The 18,748-nt window shown below is 45.4% G+C and overlaps 1 protein-coding gene across 10 annotated transcripts in view; it reads right to left on the reverse strand.

Annotated features, from left to right (window-relative positions):
* CADPS (calcium dependent secretion activator) overlaps positions 1-18,748 on the reverse strand; it is a 212,558-nt gene that overhangs the window by 102,136 nt on the left and 91,674 nt on the right. For all 10 annotated transcript variants that reach the window (XM_086755865.1, XM_086755861.1, XM_086755864.1 and 7 more), the window contains exons 7-9: positions 11,777-11,888; positions 8,211-8,350; positions 6,095-6,161 (exon numbers count right to left, since the gene is read on the reverse strand). In XM_086755865.1, coding sequence (XP_086611991.1) covers positions 6,095-6,161; positions 8,211-8,350; positions 11,777-11,888 — 319 coding nt within the window. The remainder of the gene's footprint in view (positions 1-6,094; positions 6,162-8,210; positions 8,351-11,776; positions 11,889-18,748) is intronic.

Genomic DNA, 18,748 nt, shown 5'->3' on the forward strand with positions numbered 1-18,748 from the left:
AAACCTTGAAGCTACTGCCTTCAAGGACTGGGATACCAGCCTGTCTGTCCTGTCCTACTGCCTCAAGCATTCACTGCTTGGGGTCAGAAAGAAACTGATGTCCTGGCTACCAGTGCAATGTGGCTCCTTCCATTTACGAGCGGTGGTAAAGCAAAACCCGACAAAATGAGATTCTAGAAAGCTCGGTATGTCACGATCGCACTTCACTGCTGAACAGCACTGCAGGGTCAAGCGGAGATTGCAGCTTGCCTTTCATCAGTCCTCTAAAATATTGCGCTTTACAGAGCCTGCTTTCTGCACAAGCTTAGAAGTGGCCAGACAAGTGAAACAGTTAATAGCAGAAATTAATCTTACAGCCTGCTGAGTTCACACCGAATCATAGCTGAGTATGAGAGCGAGCGAGCAGATGGGATGGGCAAGATGAATGGTTTGAGTAATTGGAAAAAACACAGATACAGAGAGGAAACTGAAGGAAGACAGAGGAGAAATCTCTGCCCAGTGAGGGACAAACTCTCAAAGCAGCTGGGATTTCATCCAGGCACTTGATGAGGGCCAGGAAAGGAGCATCTAAGGAAGCTGAACTGAGCAAAACTGAAGGAAGGGAAGTAATCCAAGGCTGCCCTGGCCGATTCATTACAAAAATGGGAATAAGGGAAATGCTTTGAGAAATAATTTGAGACAAAGGAACAGAAGGAAAAGAAAGTGGGGAAAAAAGAGAAAAAGACAAAGAAATTCAGGAAAGGGGAAGCAGACAGCAGGAGACAAATGCCAAAGTTCACTATTCCCAGGCTGCTAAATTAGATCTGACTTTTTTGGCGCTCGACCATGTTCTGTCACCAGCTATATAATCCGACTGATTAATAAATACAGTAGATATGTATTAACCAGTCCTGACTTCGTCCTTGTTTTTCCACCAGAGACTCCTGCTCTAGTGAGCACCGCTTTCCCCCGGATCCTGCTCAAACCTGTTAATTGTCGTCCCTCACACTCTGAGCTCAGTCATCCGCCTCCCCCTTTCTCACTGTTGACAGAACACCGCCCCACTTGGGTTAAATTCTTAAATGGACCTTTCCTAGATTAACAGCAAGCATTTTGTCCCAAGGGAGAGAAACTGTGCTAAGATACTGCCAGCTGTAATACAGCTTTCCACTTTGATGGGAGACTTTGTCCTCTGGTTGCAGCTGTATGTTGCCTCCCAAGCCCTTTCCTGACACAAATGAGCAGAGGAAATGATCTAGCTTAAAGAAACAAATGTGAAAACAACAGTTTTCACATCTCAGCACATCCATTCAGCCCTAAACAATTGCAGATAGCAGTTGTCCTAACTTCTTCCTTCAAGCAGGAGGTGTGCGGTGCTCTCCTCGGGCAGGGCTGTGTGATGGGAAGCCGTCCTGTGTGAGTACGGACGGGACAGTCGGGACCTGCCAGAGCCAGGTGTAACGAGCTGTGCCATCTATTTAACCAGCAGTTCCCAAACATCTTGTATTTATCATCAACACTCAAGGTTTCTCAAGAATCACCACCGATGCCCAGTTCTCAGCGAGGGTCTAACTGAAAACAGGATTTAACATGACCAGCTATGGGTCATTTACCTTGACTTAAGGTCCACAGTCTAGGATCGTTGGTGTTGTATATTGCAATTTCGCTGAATTATTTTCAATTTCTGTTGGTTATTCGGAGTTACTGAACATTTACTTCATTACATTTTATCCCAAGACAGTTGAGTTTTGCTAAAAGCAGGAACCGTCACTGTTAGTCTAAATTATAATGCGTTCAAGGAGTCTGTCACTAGAACAATAGATCCAGGCGTAGACACTGCAACTGGTTTTAATCTGCAGAGAGTTGATCTGGTTCCAACAACATTCTGCAAACACCATCAGACACAATCAGTGGAAAACTGCTTCAAGCTACTCAGCAGACATGTCATCCAGGTACCATGCAGTGTTACTTCCCATATGCTGCCAGAGCACAGAAATGGGGTTATGACAAGAGATGAACAGATTCAGTCTGAAATCTCAATGTAATTAATTCACTTGCCCTTAAGAATCATTATAAGACACTTCCTATCACAAAGCCAGCAAGCCCACCAGAACCAACAATGGTGTTGTTGCCAGTACAGCACATTAGACCTTGCAAAGAATTAATACAAGTTCTGTCAGCTATCAAAAATCTCAGCTTTTCCACAATCAAGGGTCTAATGGCAAACTGGCTGAAATTTGTATGCTGTGCTCAGGCAGCTGATATAGCAACTTATGAAACACATCTGTGATGGATGCACATCTTCTTTCCTAACCAGTCACAGAGAACTTTGCCCTAAAATTGCTCCATTGCTTTCGCTTACCACTGCCACTGGCGTAACGGTTGCCTTTACGAAGCATTTTCCTCACTTGTGATGCTGCGGACCATTTCCATCCAAGCTCAGGGCCATATTCTGCCATCACTTTCACGCTGCATATCTCAGGATTTAAAATTAGGCAAGTAACGAGTCTCTGCCATGTAATTTACATCTAATCAGTATTCTGTTCTTCTGCTGCTCATCTCAAAGGGTGTCTACGAGAAGGGTGGGCAGCGTGCAGAGAGGACTGCGATTCATTCGGAAGAGAAAACTATCCCCTCCTAACGCACGGGTGCATGCTGGAGGAGTGCACGCACCAGCTCTGCCAGCCACGCCACGCTGTAAACCTTCCCTGAGGGGTTGAACCAAGTCCACCCAGCAATGTGTGCGCTGGAGAGGCGAGGCCCAGTTCTAGAAACGGCACAAAGGAATCTCTCTCACCCACTACACCCAAACAAACCATCTCCACTCCTGTACAACCCTCGCAGCTACACAGACACAGAAGGTGCGAGGGATTATTCCACCCAAATTACAAGGCAGTTATTGCTCCTTTCCCCTTCTCTCCAGGGCTTACACAAGCCAAGTAGCAGTGGAAATGCTCCCTGCAGAGCTCCTTTCTCTACATACATGTCCACAGCCTCCGTTCATACTGGCGAGGCATCACTGACACAAGAGACAAACTGCCATCAACACCTTCCTCCTTGGTGCCGCCCATGCAGTTTGGCACCTTTGTGCTTTGTTTAGATGGTTATGAAGAGTTTGAGTATTTATTACCATGAATTTCTTAACCCCTGCTACCAGAAGGCGGAGCGGTACCGCCCATTAGGGCTGGAGGAATGGAGGCAGCGCCCACCTGAAATGGGGAAAGAGGGCAGGAGAGGGCACAGGACCAGGAGGAGGCGGCCACTCTGCAAGGAAAGGGAGAGGAGACAGAGCTGCAATAGAAGATGCTACAGGTAAGGGACAGAGACAAGGGATCAGAAAGGAAATGTTTAGTTATTCCTTTGAACGTACAGCCTTGTCCTCTGGGTAGTGTCACGGACCAACTAGACCACTATATCCCAAATGGACGTTAGGCTTCGGCCTCCATCTCTCGGCTCGGGTGCAAGCAGGAGCCTTGTGCTGATGAGTGACCTCCTGAAACAGGGGCTGCTCCTTGTCTGTCCTTTATGAAACGGAGCCAGCTCCCCTTCCTGCCAGGGTTATTCTCTGTCTGTGGTTCAGCAGAGTTCAGAGCATTCTGGACATCAGCACCTTTACTGCCAATCCCTGTTCGTATCAGCACCCATCCTTTGCATTGCATGAAAAGCAAATGACAAACATACGGACAGCAAAGTATTTTTATTCCATCTTTATTGCCTGCTGACATGTTCAATATGCTCAAACTACATCTGAGGGACTGCATAGAGAGTGTTTCTTGTTTATATTTGATGTACGGCAGAACACTTTACATTGCACCAAATGTTGAGCAAACGGTAACATAACAGAGAAGCTGCAGTGGCAGCTGGAATTTCTGAGGTGGGCTACAGAGACTCTCTGGGGGCAAAAGTCTGCTCATCTTATTCAAATGAATTGCTTTTCTGGCCAAATTCTGCTCTTTTATGCCAACTGACAAATACAGACCTAGTAACATGAGAAAACATGGAGTAACTCTGAGAGCTTCAATTCCACAGCAAGCTGAAGAATATATAGCAACTGAAAACAAAACGAGAGAAGTGATTGCAACCACATAGAATGGCCAAAAGAAAGGCCCCTTGGGAATCCCTGTCCAAACCTGCAAACTCCTGCACAGAAGAGCATCAATAGAGTTATTTATGGGAGAAGCTATATTAGGAAAGAGGATTCTCTGCTTTGGAGAATCCCTGTTCACAAGAAAAACTGAATGAGAACTTGGTGTAATAGGAATTAATTGTGTCTCAAGGAAAAGCAACACTAGTTGTTCTACAGGTGATCATAGACTGCCACAGTGCTTTTAACTTCATTTCAGAACATAATAAAGGAAATACACACAGAAAAGCAGTCCTCAAACCCTGCCCAAGTACAACATCACTGCATACTGTTCCCAAAAGCCTTTTCCTTCATTATGGCCTGTAATGGCAGCCTCTGCTGCTTCTTACCCAGGAGACAGTCTGAGATGCACCTCCAGTGGTGTAGCTCTGCAAGACACTGGGCTCCCCCCGAGGCGTCAAGCACCCTACCTCACCAGGGACCTGGCCAGTTCCTGCATGGAGAGTGCATTTGCAAACCAGATGCCTCTAGGAATGGATTACACAGATCCTAAACCCATCACTTTTATCTAAATCTAAACATACGGCTTGGGCAGACACAGACATCTCCTGTGGCTGCTCTACACCAACACCCCCATTTCTGTGGCCACTGCGACCCTTAACTCTCGCTGCTGATCACACCTGGTTATTGGGCTAGGCACTCAACTGGTCTCTCCAAATGGGCTCCTACTTACATGGGTCACACACATCATAAATCCCTTTTACTTCCCCAGGATGGATTTTCTTATCTGCCACATAGTTTACCGCTATGGAGGTCAGCAGTGACAAGCAAACAGGGAATGTAATTAAGCTTCCTCTGAGACAGTTGAACTTGGAGTAATAATTAACTCACAATAAACTAATTTCTTTTTTTTACACTAGGTGATTTAGGACCAGAGAAGCCAGCTGTGTAAGGTGGAAGATGGACTACATGGACTTCTTCCCTTACCAGCACAGGAAAGTCAGCACACTAGCATTCTCGATCCCAAACATGGAGCCTGGTACATCTGGTTTATACCATCTCAGTCCTTACACACAGGTGAAATCCTGGTCCTCCTGCAGCAGACCTGCCATCTGCTTCATCAGCAGTAGGATTTCACCCTCTGACTTGATCACTTTGGCTCTGTGCTGGCACAAGATCTCAGCTGGATCTCGTGTTATTCCACCAGAGCATCTCTGTGTTCCTTTCACCACAGGACCCTGCACAGAGCTTTTCTTACTTGTACCTGGAGACAACATACGCTGGGGAACCCAGAGAGGAGGGAGGGAGAGATGGACCCAAAAGGGCTCTGTTGCTTTATCAGGTTAGTGCGGAGATGGAGCTGCTTAAACCAGGACCCCAAACTTCTGTGGCCAATGCAATGGTTTCAGCTGCCCTTGGGAAGGTGAGGGAAAATCTAACACCCCAGTACTGACCTTTTAGGTCACAGAGGACATCAGCTGCCTATTCCCTTGAAATTCTTAACCATGGTCTACTGAAACTGGAAGGGCAGAAAGCAAAAAAAAAGAAAAAAGGGAAAAAGGAACAGAGACATGGCAAAACGATTGATGAGAGCTGCAGGCAATGAGAGGCAGTAATGAACGTGAAGGCCAGATAAACGTCAAGAACAAAATACTGACTCTGATGTAGCCAGTGATGAAACTTCTGTAGATTTCAACGGACTTTGAATTTTACCTGGAGGCTCAAAAGGGAGCATTTGTACCCAAGTATCTCCAGTCAAGACAGACTGAGGTTTCTCCTCCTCTCATTATTTCCTCACTAAAATTGGTTCTCCATTCACCAAGCATTCATTTGCATCAGGAAACTCATGACCAGATGTCTGCAACTGGGATATCCTTAAGAAGTTGTATACATTTAGAAAAAAAATCCATCACTTAAACACCCTACACAGAACCACAGCTCTGCATCAATTACACAGCGCTGAATATCGCTGGGGAAAGACTTAAATATTCCACATTGTGATTTAAGATCACTTCTAGTTAAATCTGTTACCTGGACCAGGACAAAGAATCGTTTCTTCCATCTCTTCCAAACATTTTTACCAATGGCCCATAAATATCTAAGAGAAAAGAACAGGTGAATTCAGTACATAAGTGACTATATGTTGTTCTCTTGCTTCTCAGTATGTTTTCTTCACACCTAGAAACTGAAGTTAATACATAAGCAGGAAGAATTACAAGACTTTTAAGCTCAGCAGCATTCATGAATATGTTTATTTCTAGCCTGAACAAATAATCTGTAAAGAAAGTGACACAAAAAGCTCCCTGAGTCTTAATGTTACACAGTATTAATTCTCTCTTCCTCTCTGTCTTTCACAACTTGCTCAGGATTTAGAAGCGCTTTAATGCCAGTGAATAGCTACGGCATGCTTGGATGCATGAAGAATACATTTGCAACGGAAGAATTAAGGGAGAGAAACCCTAAATGTTGCTTTAAGCCTTCACAAAAACATTTGGCTGAGTGGAGCTGTCAAGGAAAGGGACACATCAAAACCAGTACCCAGGATCCCAGTATCCACTGGACTGACCAAACCAGGACACCACGCTGAACAGCTTAGTGATTCATTTCTAGAAAGTGCTTGGCTACAGATATTCAAGCAAACAGAATAATCTCTAAGAATGAGAAAATTTACTGTTTTCTACAAAGGAGGAATTAACTTTTAAAATTAATGTCAACATTAGTATTTAATCTCTGTGATGAACTGGCCACTGTGACACTGTAACAGAAACACTGGCAAAAATAGTAGCAGCACCAGACTAATCATAAACACAAGGACACTATCCAGCATTAATATGTTTTATGTATAATTCTAATTACTTTAGTTCTGGCTCAATACAATAGAAAAACAATTCCTTTTTCATTATGCTAGTGGTTCCTTATGCCAGAAAAGATCCAGCATACTCTTGGTGAACGCTTAAGCCGTAAAATCCCAAGTCATGCTAACGTGGGCACTGAGTCCTTGGCTAGTTCAACAACAGGGAAACAATTGACCTTTTTGCTATTACCGCTAACCTCAACAGAAAGACCATTTCAGCTCTGATAGCAAGGTAGTATCATAAACCGCACAGTTTTAAGCAGCATCTCGTAAATCAAATGTTAGTTGAAGAAAGCCTGAGAAAAGCCAGGACTGCTCAGCCCTGTTGCTGTCAGCTGCAGCCAGGGAAGTGAGTATGACAGGTGAACTGTCCTTTCTTGGTTTTAGTGCCCGTGATCGTGGTGGAGAAATTAAACTTCACATGTGGCTATTGGCTCTGACCTCATTAGCAGAGAAGACAGGAAGAGGAGGAGAAGGAATTTAAGAAAAGATGAGTGATCCAATCCATCTAATAATGGATTGAATCTAACAAAACACAATGAAAATAAAAATGAAACAAAGTCACTTTTAGGGCATCAAAAACATACTGAGAAAGTGTTAATCAAAATAGTGACTTTCCTGGATGGTTTCTATTTTCTGTCACATCCTCAGCTCTGAAGAGCAGAGGAAAGCCTTGCCAGTGGCGTTAGCTAGATCTTCCCAAGGATGATCCAATTTCTAATCGCAGGGCATGAAGGCGGAAGCCAGGGGTGGGGGTCAGGGATCCTCCAGCCCCAGATCCTCTGACACTCACGTCTGGAGGGGAGAGGTTTCCCTTTTAACCTTCCAGATCATTAGTCTTACTCCAGGCAACTGCTATCTAATTGTGCTGTGTATCTCTGTATAAATAATGACGATCACGCTGGAGTTTATTTTAAGTGGAAGGTGTGCTGTGCTTTTGGTTCTGAGCAGTCAATACAATGAAACACAAAATAACTTAGGAAATCATACCTTTCTCAATAAGAGAGTCAGGCAGTTCACCTATTATTTCCTTACAGGAAAAAAAAAAATAACCAAGTAGTTTCCCACGGAATACTGTTTAAAATTTAAATTGTTTGGCTGATATGCGCTAAAAAGATTATGCTATGAATATGGGAAGTTATTATAAATGACTGAACTAATGCCATTTTATATTTATCTTTCTTTTGACCTCCTGTGAGCTTGAGAAAAGGTTCTCTTCCAGAATCTTAAGAAAGAGAATTTTTCTAATGCATATTCAAAACAAATTCAGTTCAGATCAAGACAAGCATTTACCCAGAGTGCTTCATGTTTTGAGGCTTATCCATTCGCACGGCAAGCTTGATCTTCAGGTCTTGATCCGGGCAGTTTTTGGAAACAGTCATTTTGTGCCACTCTGATTGCTTTGGGCTATTGGGAGTAGGGTGCAGAACAACCTGCAAGCATCAAAATCAACAATGTTAAAGAGAAAAATTATTAACAAAATGTGTTTTAATGGGAAACAAAAGCACATCAGATGAGCTTCTTTTCCCCTAAAAGTCAGTCTGGAAATTTCTATTCATATCAGTGAGGATGGCTTTTTATTGCCTTTTTAGAGTACAGCTTCTTACTTTGAGATTATTTCATATATTCTTTGGCTCCTCTATCTACCATGCCATTGTTCATGGGGCTGTGCAGAACAGAACTGCATTATCAGTTCCCGTCATTTAAGCAAAGACCATGGTAAATGAACTGAACTCACCCTCGTTATTTGCTGTCCTTCCATCACTCATTGCCCACTCACACTTAGTCCAAGCTCCTGCCGAACTCCAGCCCAGGCTATAATCCTGTATTCCTCTGCTCTTCAACTTTACTGCTGAGTCAACAACCTAGGGGCTGCTTTCCACTAAAATATCCCTGATGCTATTACCCTCTGATGAATGATTTTAGAAATTATTTTATTGCCTCCTCCAAAGCCTGAGGTTAATATCAGTAGATTCTCGACTTCACCGTTATTCATCAACATTATTTATCACTTCTTTTATTGAATTAGACTAATGCTTTCTCTAGCAGGAGTCTGAAGCTGTTATTAGTTACATAGATAACTGAGCAATGCCAGTCTCTGCTGTACCACTCTTGGTGAAAAAAAAAAAAAACACATCTAAGCAAATCCTGAAGATGAGAAGTGAGTCCTCCATGCGGGGTGTTGTCAGAAATATTGATGGACTCAGACTCTGAGCAGCCTCCAAGCACCCACTGCAAGGCAGGTCATACACTAAACCGCATCTCTCAGCGAAGCAGCAGCCACTCTTGGTGTTTGGGATGCTCCCCACTTTGATTTCTAACTCTTTTTCATCAAAAGGCGCATAAACTTTGCTCAGTGTTGTTGTAATTCATGGCTCTTCCCCTCCTTGCTCTCAGTAGATGAAGTCTTGGCATGGCTGAAATCCATGGGAGCCTTGCCACCGGCTTCAATAGGGCCAGGATGTATTCCCATGCCTTCAGCTGCCCATCCAGCAGTTCAGGGCTTGAGAGCATTTTCTAGCTCTCCCTTGGATAAAAGTGGTGAAATGAGGAGCGCCGGCCAGTTGCCAATTTAACACTTGCAACAGAAAGTGGGCATTGTACATGCCTGGCAGAGCACAAAGCCGCTTCTCAAAGGGCAGCTGAGCATGGTGGTTTTGTGTGTAAAACCTGCTTCCCTTCTTTCTCAGTGCAGATAGGTTCGTGCCCACTCCAGTAGCTAAACCAGGGGCTTAACATGCTCCTCATTTCATTATTTCATTAAAAAAAGAAATCCTGATGCAGCCTGAGCAGACACGCGTCATCTCTTAGCCGCTCCGGGCACACTGAGCATCCCTTTGAAGTTCGGCTGATTGAAAGCATTGGTGGCCACGGGCCAGGGGAAATCACCGCCCGGCTCCCTGCACTTGCCGCTCCTGGCCCACGTCCTTCGGCCCGCCGAAGCTCAGAGCCAAGGGACGGCTTCCCGCTGGACTGGGAATTGAAGTGCACTCGTGGGGTTGGCTCATCAGCATTTCAGGGCAAGAGAGGTCGCTTTGGGGCCTGACGTCTTTCTCAGAACAACATGAACAGCTAATTGCTTCCCGAGACCAGCAAAGTCAGCACCGCTCATGGCTGCCAGTGGAAACAAGACTTACAAAGCAAGCAGGTCCACACCGAGTGTAACCACTCAGGGGAAAAAGCCCTGAATGGCATCGCGGTCGGCTGGGTGAAAAGCTCTGCTCAGCATGCTGCAGCGGATAAAGGCAGGAGTGCCAGGCTGTTTGAAGAAGGAGGTTTTGAAAATAATCCTGAAAATATTATGATGCATGGGGCAAAGCAGCTGTAGCTCTTTGGCTGGAGTACTGCAGCCTGGTAGGAACATCCCCTCTTTGATAAGAGGAGGAGGGCAGGGAGAAAGGAAGCATCAAGGTGTGGATGAGGAAAGTCTGAAGGGGCTGTGACTCTTTGAAGAGAAGACTGACAGGAGAAAAGAAGAGGTAACTTTGCTTTTCTCTCTCTCAAATGGAAGAACAAAGGATGTTACATGAATGTGAAAATACAAATAGTTAAAATGAACATAAATTATATGAGACTGAATCACATGCAGTGCTCTCTACCATAAAGATATAAATTAGATCAACAGCTCACTAGGACCTGGAAAAACGTCTTGAACTTGCATGAACAGGATGAATACAAAACCACATTAATTAGGAAAAACTTTTGTTTTACAGACACAGGCTCTCCTGTGTCCAGGCACAAAGAGCCATGGGGTTAGCAAGAAACACCTCAACAACAGATGAGTCCATAATTGGAAATACCATACTTGGACTTGCCACAGCATCAGTGGCTTTCTTGGCCATGGCCAGGTAGACAAGGTGGAGAGCAAGGGGCGGTGTAGAGCCAGGCAGACAGAGCCCTGGCTGCTCCTGGATATCGCTCAGGCCACGCTGAGCCACAGCATGGGAGGTGCCAAGCCTGTGTGTTAAGATAAAGCCTCTCTTCTCATGAACTGGTTATCATGGGGTCTTCACTGTGTTGATCTCACACCCTTGGAGAGCTGAGGAAGGGATGGCAGGAAGTTTGCTGCCAGTTATGCCTGGGGCTAACATAAATTATACAGCTGCAAAAAATCTATGGAGTCTAACTGAAGCGTCCCAAAGCCACAGAACAGCGCTGCCCGCAGATATTCTGGAGCTGTGGGCTGCAGCAGTCGAGGGCCACCACTCCCAGGGCCCTGGTTTAGAGGTGGCAGGTGAGGGGCAGAGACGGGGTGGGAAGATCGGCTCTGTAGACAATACCTTGGGAATTTGAGCTCTTTGCTATTAAAACCATTGATGGGGGCAATAAACCTCCACATTTCACTCTCCAGTCCAGTCCCACTGAAGCCACCAGTTCAGCTGCAATCCTCAGGGAAGCCAGGATTTCGAGCCCTTTGCGGTGAGTACCACAATCAGTGCTTTCACATGCTCAGACCGTGCACCGGCTGCTCGGCAGATACGAGAGCAGCTTAACGCTCTCTTGCCAAACTTAAATCCCCTCTTTTTGCTCCAGCATAATCCCCTTTTCTGCCTCAGGAATGTCCATTTCCGAAAGCAACTTCTAAGGCTTTCCGGCCTGCCAATATCGCACACAAGATCCTCTGCCTTTGCGGAGCGCAGGCACAGCCAGCTGAAACGCTGCCATTAAAAACTCACAACAAAGACAGCATGCGAGATGCACTCCTTTCCAGCAGTGGAGAGCTTGCTTTTTTTTCCCCCCTCCTGAAGCTTGGCAGAAAAGCAGAGCATGTTGTGCTCCAAAGATATTTCCGTACAGGAGAGATTTCTCTAGAAAAGCAGGGCCAGATGGAAACATTATTAAACTCAAAATCTCCTTACCCTCCCAAGCTCTTTGTCCTCCAGAGCCAGCACTCCTGTGCTCTCCGTGAACAGCTTCACCTTCACTGCAGGAAGCGCATGTGTTGTTGTGAAGTCTCCTTGGGTGCCCCAGCTGTGAAAATAAGGAGAGAGAGAGATGTTCAGGTCCACTGGCAGGTCAGCAGTGCTACACCTTGGGCGTGCAATGGTTGACAAAAAATGTCCTGTCTGGCAGAAGCCAAAGGCTGAGCTGTCAGAGTAACAAAGGCATTAATTATCTTCTTAGGGAAATGTGGGACAGATGTTTGGAAAACCCATGATGGTTCTTTGAGGAAAAAAAAAAAACCAAAAGAGTAATTGGGAGCAGCATTAAACCAAATTTTAGAGAACTTTTTTGTTTAGAAAGAATAATACGTCTTCTGTAGTGACAGCTACAGACGACATCTGCACCTAGGACGTCTGTAATCGCTCATGCCTCTGCTCTTCTCTTGGCTAATGAATCTCTCCTTTCCAGGTTGATAGTGAGGTTTGCTTTCTCTGAAGAAGACAGCCCAGCCCTTCAGCCTAGCCCAGGTTTAAGTTCAAACCATGACACCTAGAGTAATTCTCGTTTGCTGGGACTGCAGAGCAGGACCCTGGCTCCTTGGGGATGGGATGACAGTGGCCAGGAAGCAGACAGCTCTCCAATTCCGCAATGAACTGAGACCACTGTCTCCTATTTGTACTTCATGAGTCATCCCTCAGGTGGTCCTGTGGCTTGGAAAGCAGTGCTATGGGGCTGAAAGACCCACGATATGCGAAAACTCCCTCTAGAATGCAAGTTTCTAGAAGACATCTCCAAGCTCCTGCAACCACAAGCTGCCTGAGTATGCAGAGAACATGAACTTGTTCCATGTGGGACCCTGCAGGCACAGGGTCCCCGTCACAGTTTTCCAACATCTGTGGTCAAACTTGGCAGTCTTACAGGGGGATCCCAACTTGAAGCTGACCTTCCCCATGTGAATGTGGAAACTGCAGCAGCCCTGCAGCCCACCGAGAGAGGTCTGGTGGCGGGCCTGAGTATGTCATGCTAGAGGTTTCCTCTCCCAACCCAGACACTTTGGGAAGCTTTGAGGACAGAGCCCTAGCTTGGCCACAGCCCACTGCACTCTGTTTTGGCGACTTTCTTCCTGGGCCCTGTTCCCATCCCAGCAAGCAGTGTGGTGCAGCTGGAGCCGCTGCGTGGTGACACCCAGGAGGGCTCACCTGAGCTGTGCTGGTGAGCATCCTCGTGAGGTTCTCTTAGAGATACCCAGACCTTACATAGCAGCTTTGATTTAGAGAGATCGTAGGGAAAAGAAACCTGTGAAACACCAAGTCTGTTCAACATCCTAAGGGTCACAGCTTTTCAAACAGGCTTAAGAAGAGCCTCCACAAGTGGTGCCACTCACACCAATGTGTCAAATTGTTCACCTGTGCTAAGGTTTTAGAGACACAGGAAAATGCTTCCCTCTGGCAAAGAGGTGCAGACTGAAGAGGGTCATGGACCAAAAATCAAGTGATACTTGAACTAACGCTTATTTGTAAGCTTTAAACAATTTTGAAAGTAGCAGAGAAGGGAATACCTTCTATACCAAGGGGTAAAAAGTTACGATACTTCTACATGTGAGACTTTGCGGTTGCATTTCAAGCTTTGTTCCTACAGCTTAGAAAGTTAGAAACTTACTAAAATAAAGCCAGACAAAAACTTCCAGACAGAGCTAAGCAAAGCACTCCTAAGACTGCACTTGCCCTTGTCAGCAGAGAACAGCTCAGCCAAAGATGAAGGGCAGAGGAAGGACTGGGGAAGAACACACCACTGCAAGGAGGATGCCCCTGAACATATGATCATGCAGAGACCCAACGCGAAACTAGCAGATAAGAACTGCTCTTTTTTTTCTTTTTTTTTTTGTTCTCTCTTTGTCTTTTTTTTTTTATAATTCATTGTCAGCTAGATTTCTAAGTTGTTCTCAGAGACCCTGAAAATCCATCACACTTCCAATCTCATGCAAAGTGTGCAAGCAAGCTTGAAGAATAATTGCAGACAAGGTGCTCTTTGTAAACTCGAAGAAACCAAGAGCGTGCCGTAAGCAACGCCTCTGAGTGATGTGACGGAACACACGCTGCAACCTAGACTACTGCAAGTCAGATGAGAGATTACACCATATCTCACTTACCACTTCTATTCACCCTCATGCTATTAACGACACTTTCTCATTTTACACTGTCCTCAAACTAGATCCTCTGCTGAAGAAAGGCAGTTCCCTTGAAATGAATGGGAAAAGGCTCAAATGACGTGTGGTCCAGCAACTAGATGTTCTTCAAGCATAAATACCAAACAGCAGGTTTGGCATTTGCAAAGTTACCAGGCAAAATAATTAACTCCTTCTTTTGCACAAGGAGTACAGATTTATGCTTTGCTTTCCACTGAGCAAATCTTGTCCAACTGAGCATAGCAGATGAGCGTGTTCAGCGCAGAGCTGATTAACGAACTCGGTTCCCTCATCAGCTTTGCTCTGAAGTTTTCTCTCCTAGTGTCACTGTTCCACATGTTTCATCTTTTACGACAACGCATCAAACTGCCATCAACGCCAGGGAGCTGAGGTTTGCCATAAATCGTCTACAGCACTACAGGTCCAGTCAGATCATCAATATTATATCTTTTTCATGTGTGAGCCATCAGCTACCTAACAAACGTTTTAAGCATAAGAACCAAGAAACAATCTTATTTTCTAATTGCAGCTTCAGGTCACAGGTTGTGTTTTCCCTCTTAGAAAAACTGCGCTGTAACAAGCAGGGAAAGCAGGAAGACAAACTTGTTTTGGGTAAGAGGCAAAAGTAAGAAAATATCCAACCTTACACTGTGTATTTTGACAGCATCTGCTTTCTAGAACTCATATCTCTGTTTACTATTAAAAAGCTCTTATTTGCTGAAGCATTCCCAGACCATATGTTATCAACAAATGTTACCAACCAAATACAAACAGTAATTTTCATTAGGTTTCCTTCATGAGAACAACATTAACCACAAAGGGAATAAATGTTTTAAACGACAGTAAACATCCATAGCAAACCCCTGACAACACTGTGGTGCTTACATATTCATACCCCCAAAAGCCCTGAAGAGACCTGCACCAACAAACGGAGACCCTCAGAAGTCGTGTTTTGTGCAGGCTGAAGCCCGTGGTGATGTCATTAGTTGCAATATTGATGCTCAGCGTAAGGCCACAATTCATGTCACAGAAACACCACTTCTATTCCCAAAAGTGAATGCACATGGCAGTACCCAGGAGAATGCATTAAAATCTTTCATTCATGTACTGTTGTCTCCAGGAAGTCTGCTTAGCCCCTGCCTAATTTGAAATAGTAACCCTTCGTCCATCATTGCTCCTGTAACTTGATCTAGCCAGAACATCGATGCCTGTGATTTCTATAAATAATGAACAAGCGCAACTGAATTATATTGCTGGGCCATGAATCAGCCCTGCCAACCAGCTCGGCCTGTCAGTAGGCCAACATGGGAGCGGCTGGAGAGTGATGCGCTTTCGACGGGGCTGACATTTAAACGTGATCTATGACCAGCTGTCACGGGCTTCAAAACTGCCAGAGGACACCTTTTCTCCCTCTCCAGATATATTTATTGGAATAAGTTTACTTGCCAGCTTGCATGACACAAACGTGAACAAAGCAGGAAATGAAAGTTAAAATGTGTATTAAAGGGGAGCTGTGTGCTTTCCTCAGTGGGTTCACTCCAGGTGTGTATTACCCTCAACGTACACAGCAGTATCCTAGGACATCTCTGCAGGAGATGCTGCCCTTCTGCCTTGTTCCCACAAGTTTACCCATTAAACAAAAAAATCTTGCAGAATAACATTCCTGCACGTTGCCGAATTTGCAGTAGTTTATTAAGCCACCTGCTCAGTACAGTTTTACAAATGTAACTGAATTAGCAGCATTGCCTGTCCCCACCCAGGCCAGGAGCACGTCCTTGGGAACACAGAAGGCAGCATGCAGCTGTCTCCATCCCTGCAGGGAGCACAGCCACCTAAACCAGCACCCAGAGCCACTCGCCCTCCTGCAGCATCCAGGTGGTTGTGTATGGAAGCAGTGAGGTCCATCTAAAAGGCTTTTGATGTGTGTGACCATGCCTGAGACAAAATTTGCAAGGCCATCTTAACCCCACTTGCTGTCCTCTGCTTCCAGAATGGGATCCAGTGAGAATGGAATGATAGGCTGGTCCAGCTGCATCCCTTGTGTGCTGCTGGTGCAGGCAGGAAAGGGTTGTGCTTCATGCACTTCTCTTCATTATCTCTTTTCTCCTGGTGCTCACCCCAGTGTGTGTGTTTTTTTTTTTTAGGAAACACGTGCCACCTTGTCTGGGTGTGATGCTTTTAACCAGCCCTGGCTTCTTGGCTTGTTGTGGTTCCTGGAGCTGGATCGTGCTCTGAGGATGGAGAGGTCTGATCCTGCTGCATTGCTGGGAGATTGAAATGCTATGTACAGTCTTGATTTAGTTCTTCCAGAAATCCCGTCTAACAAATGACGGTTTTCTTTCTTCAGCCCACTCCTCCCCTCCCAGAAGAGACTTTTCAAGGAAACAGCTTTAAATCTTGGGCCGTAAATCATGTATGCTCAGAGCTTGAGCAATGGGAAAAACAAAGTCAGAGAAGCAGCACAGCAGGCACTGAGCTAACCTACCTTCGTGCAGCTGATGAAGTAGTACACCTTCTCCTCTAATGCAACGCTAAGGTGTGTTTCTTTTTTACATATTTCTAGATACAAGCAAGGAGGAAAACAAACAGTTTTTAAACGTGTTTAACAGTTAACTGTGCGTGAAAAAGCATGTAGGAAAGCTTTTTGCTGTATTCTCTAATGCTTTACTTATATCAGCAATTCAAAAAGATGAAATAGAGATCGACGAACAAGATTACGGTTATCGGTGATCTTTCTGAACTTCCCTTGCCCACACTCTGAGGCTGCAGTTCATTACAACGGAGCGCACACAGACTTACTCAGCTCAACAGCAAAACTTGACGCAGGGATGGTATAAATTCCACCAGGATGAAAATGCTTATTTCATTTTCAGAAATGGGTATCTGAACTTCTAGGAACGACATAAATGAGACAACGCTGCCCATGTGCTGAGCCCTTCACAAGCCGGCGTTGGGAGAGCAGACAGCTCGCTCCTCTTTGGAAGGGATGTTGGTGAGGCACCGAACTCGCAGGGGATGCGGCAGCATAGACCCATCCACAATGCGCGGTGGAAGCAGGTGCTCACATCTGCACCAGCTGGGTCACAAAGCCACAATAAAAAGAAGTAGGGCATCCCAAAGCCTTCAGGAAAATATGTATTTTTTGCAACTCTAACAGGTAATGGCAACCGATAAAAGGTTTTTGGTTTGTAACAGAAGAATTTGGGCTTTTTTTTTAGGATCTCCAAGAAAACCCACAGGCTGGGTCCCACAGCTGGAGACCTGCGGGGTGCAGCTCCACACACAGCTCTGTTTCAGTGGGAGAATGCTACAAACCACAGCCAGTTTGGGGATGCTGGGCCGATGACAGTTACCAACTGGTTTGCAACAAACCTCGACTGAGGTGAGCCAAGTTCTTACAAGAAACATATCCCAGTGGGTGATACACCATCTCAAGAGATATCATTATTGAAAGATAAAAAGTGGTTTAGTCAGAAACAAAATAAAGCGCTAAGTAAAGACACCAAACAAAGAAGAAAGCACTTGCTGCCTACCCTGAAGCGTTCAGCGAGTGCATTGCGCTGCGGATGAAATACGGGAGGTGTCAGTTCCTCCCACCAGCAGGAGCCATCCATCGGCAAAACAGAAGTCATTTAATCCATTTGGTGGTTTTTGTGGGACCAAGTTTGGATTTCACATGCTGCAGAGGCCTCAAATGGAACTACAGCTCCGATGAAAGGATTTGATCTTTAGCTATCAGGAGAGGATGCTGAGACATGGGACTGTGGAAAAACACAAATTTAGGGGACTGTACTATCGGGTACACATGCCCATGTCACCTGCCTTGGGCTCCTGCTATTGTAATAAGGAGAGATCTAATTAATAGTCAGTGGAGTTAGGCCTTAATTTGCCTCATCCCAATTTAGAGGCAGCAAGCAGATGAAATGAAGCCTACCCTAAAAGTGCCCCTGTCTTTCCACTGCTAAAGAGGGGTGCTAGGGGTGACTGCTGCAGGTGCACAAAAAAGATCTGGAATGAAAATCTCAAATACTATACATAGATGTGGAGAACCTTCTGTGTTTCTGCTCGTGTGAAAATACCCTGGGGTAAGGGATACAATTCAGGTGCTAAGAAAAGTACCTTTCCATTCGCCTGCAGAAACGGATTGAGAGCGGTTTGCATGCCTAACATGGCTTTATTCCCAAGAGCTGCTCAGCTTCCTCTGGGATTCCTCCCACGATAAAAGTTCCATGTGTTTACTCACCTTCAGAGCAGGATAATCAAAGTGATCAGACACAGATTGACAACGTGGCCTATTTTTGTTCACATTTGTTTCCTCTCCTCCCTTTCTGCTGACAGAACAGCCTTTCAGTCCCATCCCCTCAAAAGAAGCCGAGTTGAAGTGGGAGTGACAGTGCAAACAGATTTGGTTCCTCCTAGACTTTCCCGCACAGACTTTACAATGACTGTAAAACCTGCTTCCATCAATGTGAGTGACCGACAAGCCAGCATCCCCGCACGCAGTGGCCGGCAGTGGTGGCTGTACCTGCCTTCCCCTGGGGCTACGTAACACCGAGTGAGGCCACATCTCTGCACGGAGCACTGACACCTCCACTGATGGGATAACCCAGGGGCTTGCAGAGTGAATCCACGGTTTCCCGTGACATCCTAATTCCTGCTGAGCATATACTTCCTCTGCCAAAACCAGCATCATCAGCAATTCTTTTGCTTATGAAAAGGGTTCTCGTTTACCCAAAAACACCACTGCAGAAAGCACTGTGGT

The sequence above is a fragment of the Chlamydotis macqueenii genome, chromosome 10 (assembly GCF_036417535.1).
Source record: "Chlamydotis macqueenii isolate bChlMac1 chromosome 10, bChlMac1.mat, whole genome shotgun sequence".
Taxonomy (NCBI): domain Eukaryota; kingdom Metazoa; phylum Chordata; class Aves; order Otidiformes; family Otididae; genus Chlamydotis; species Chlamydotis macqueenii.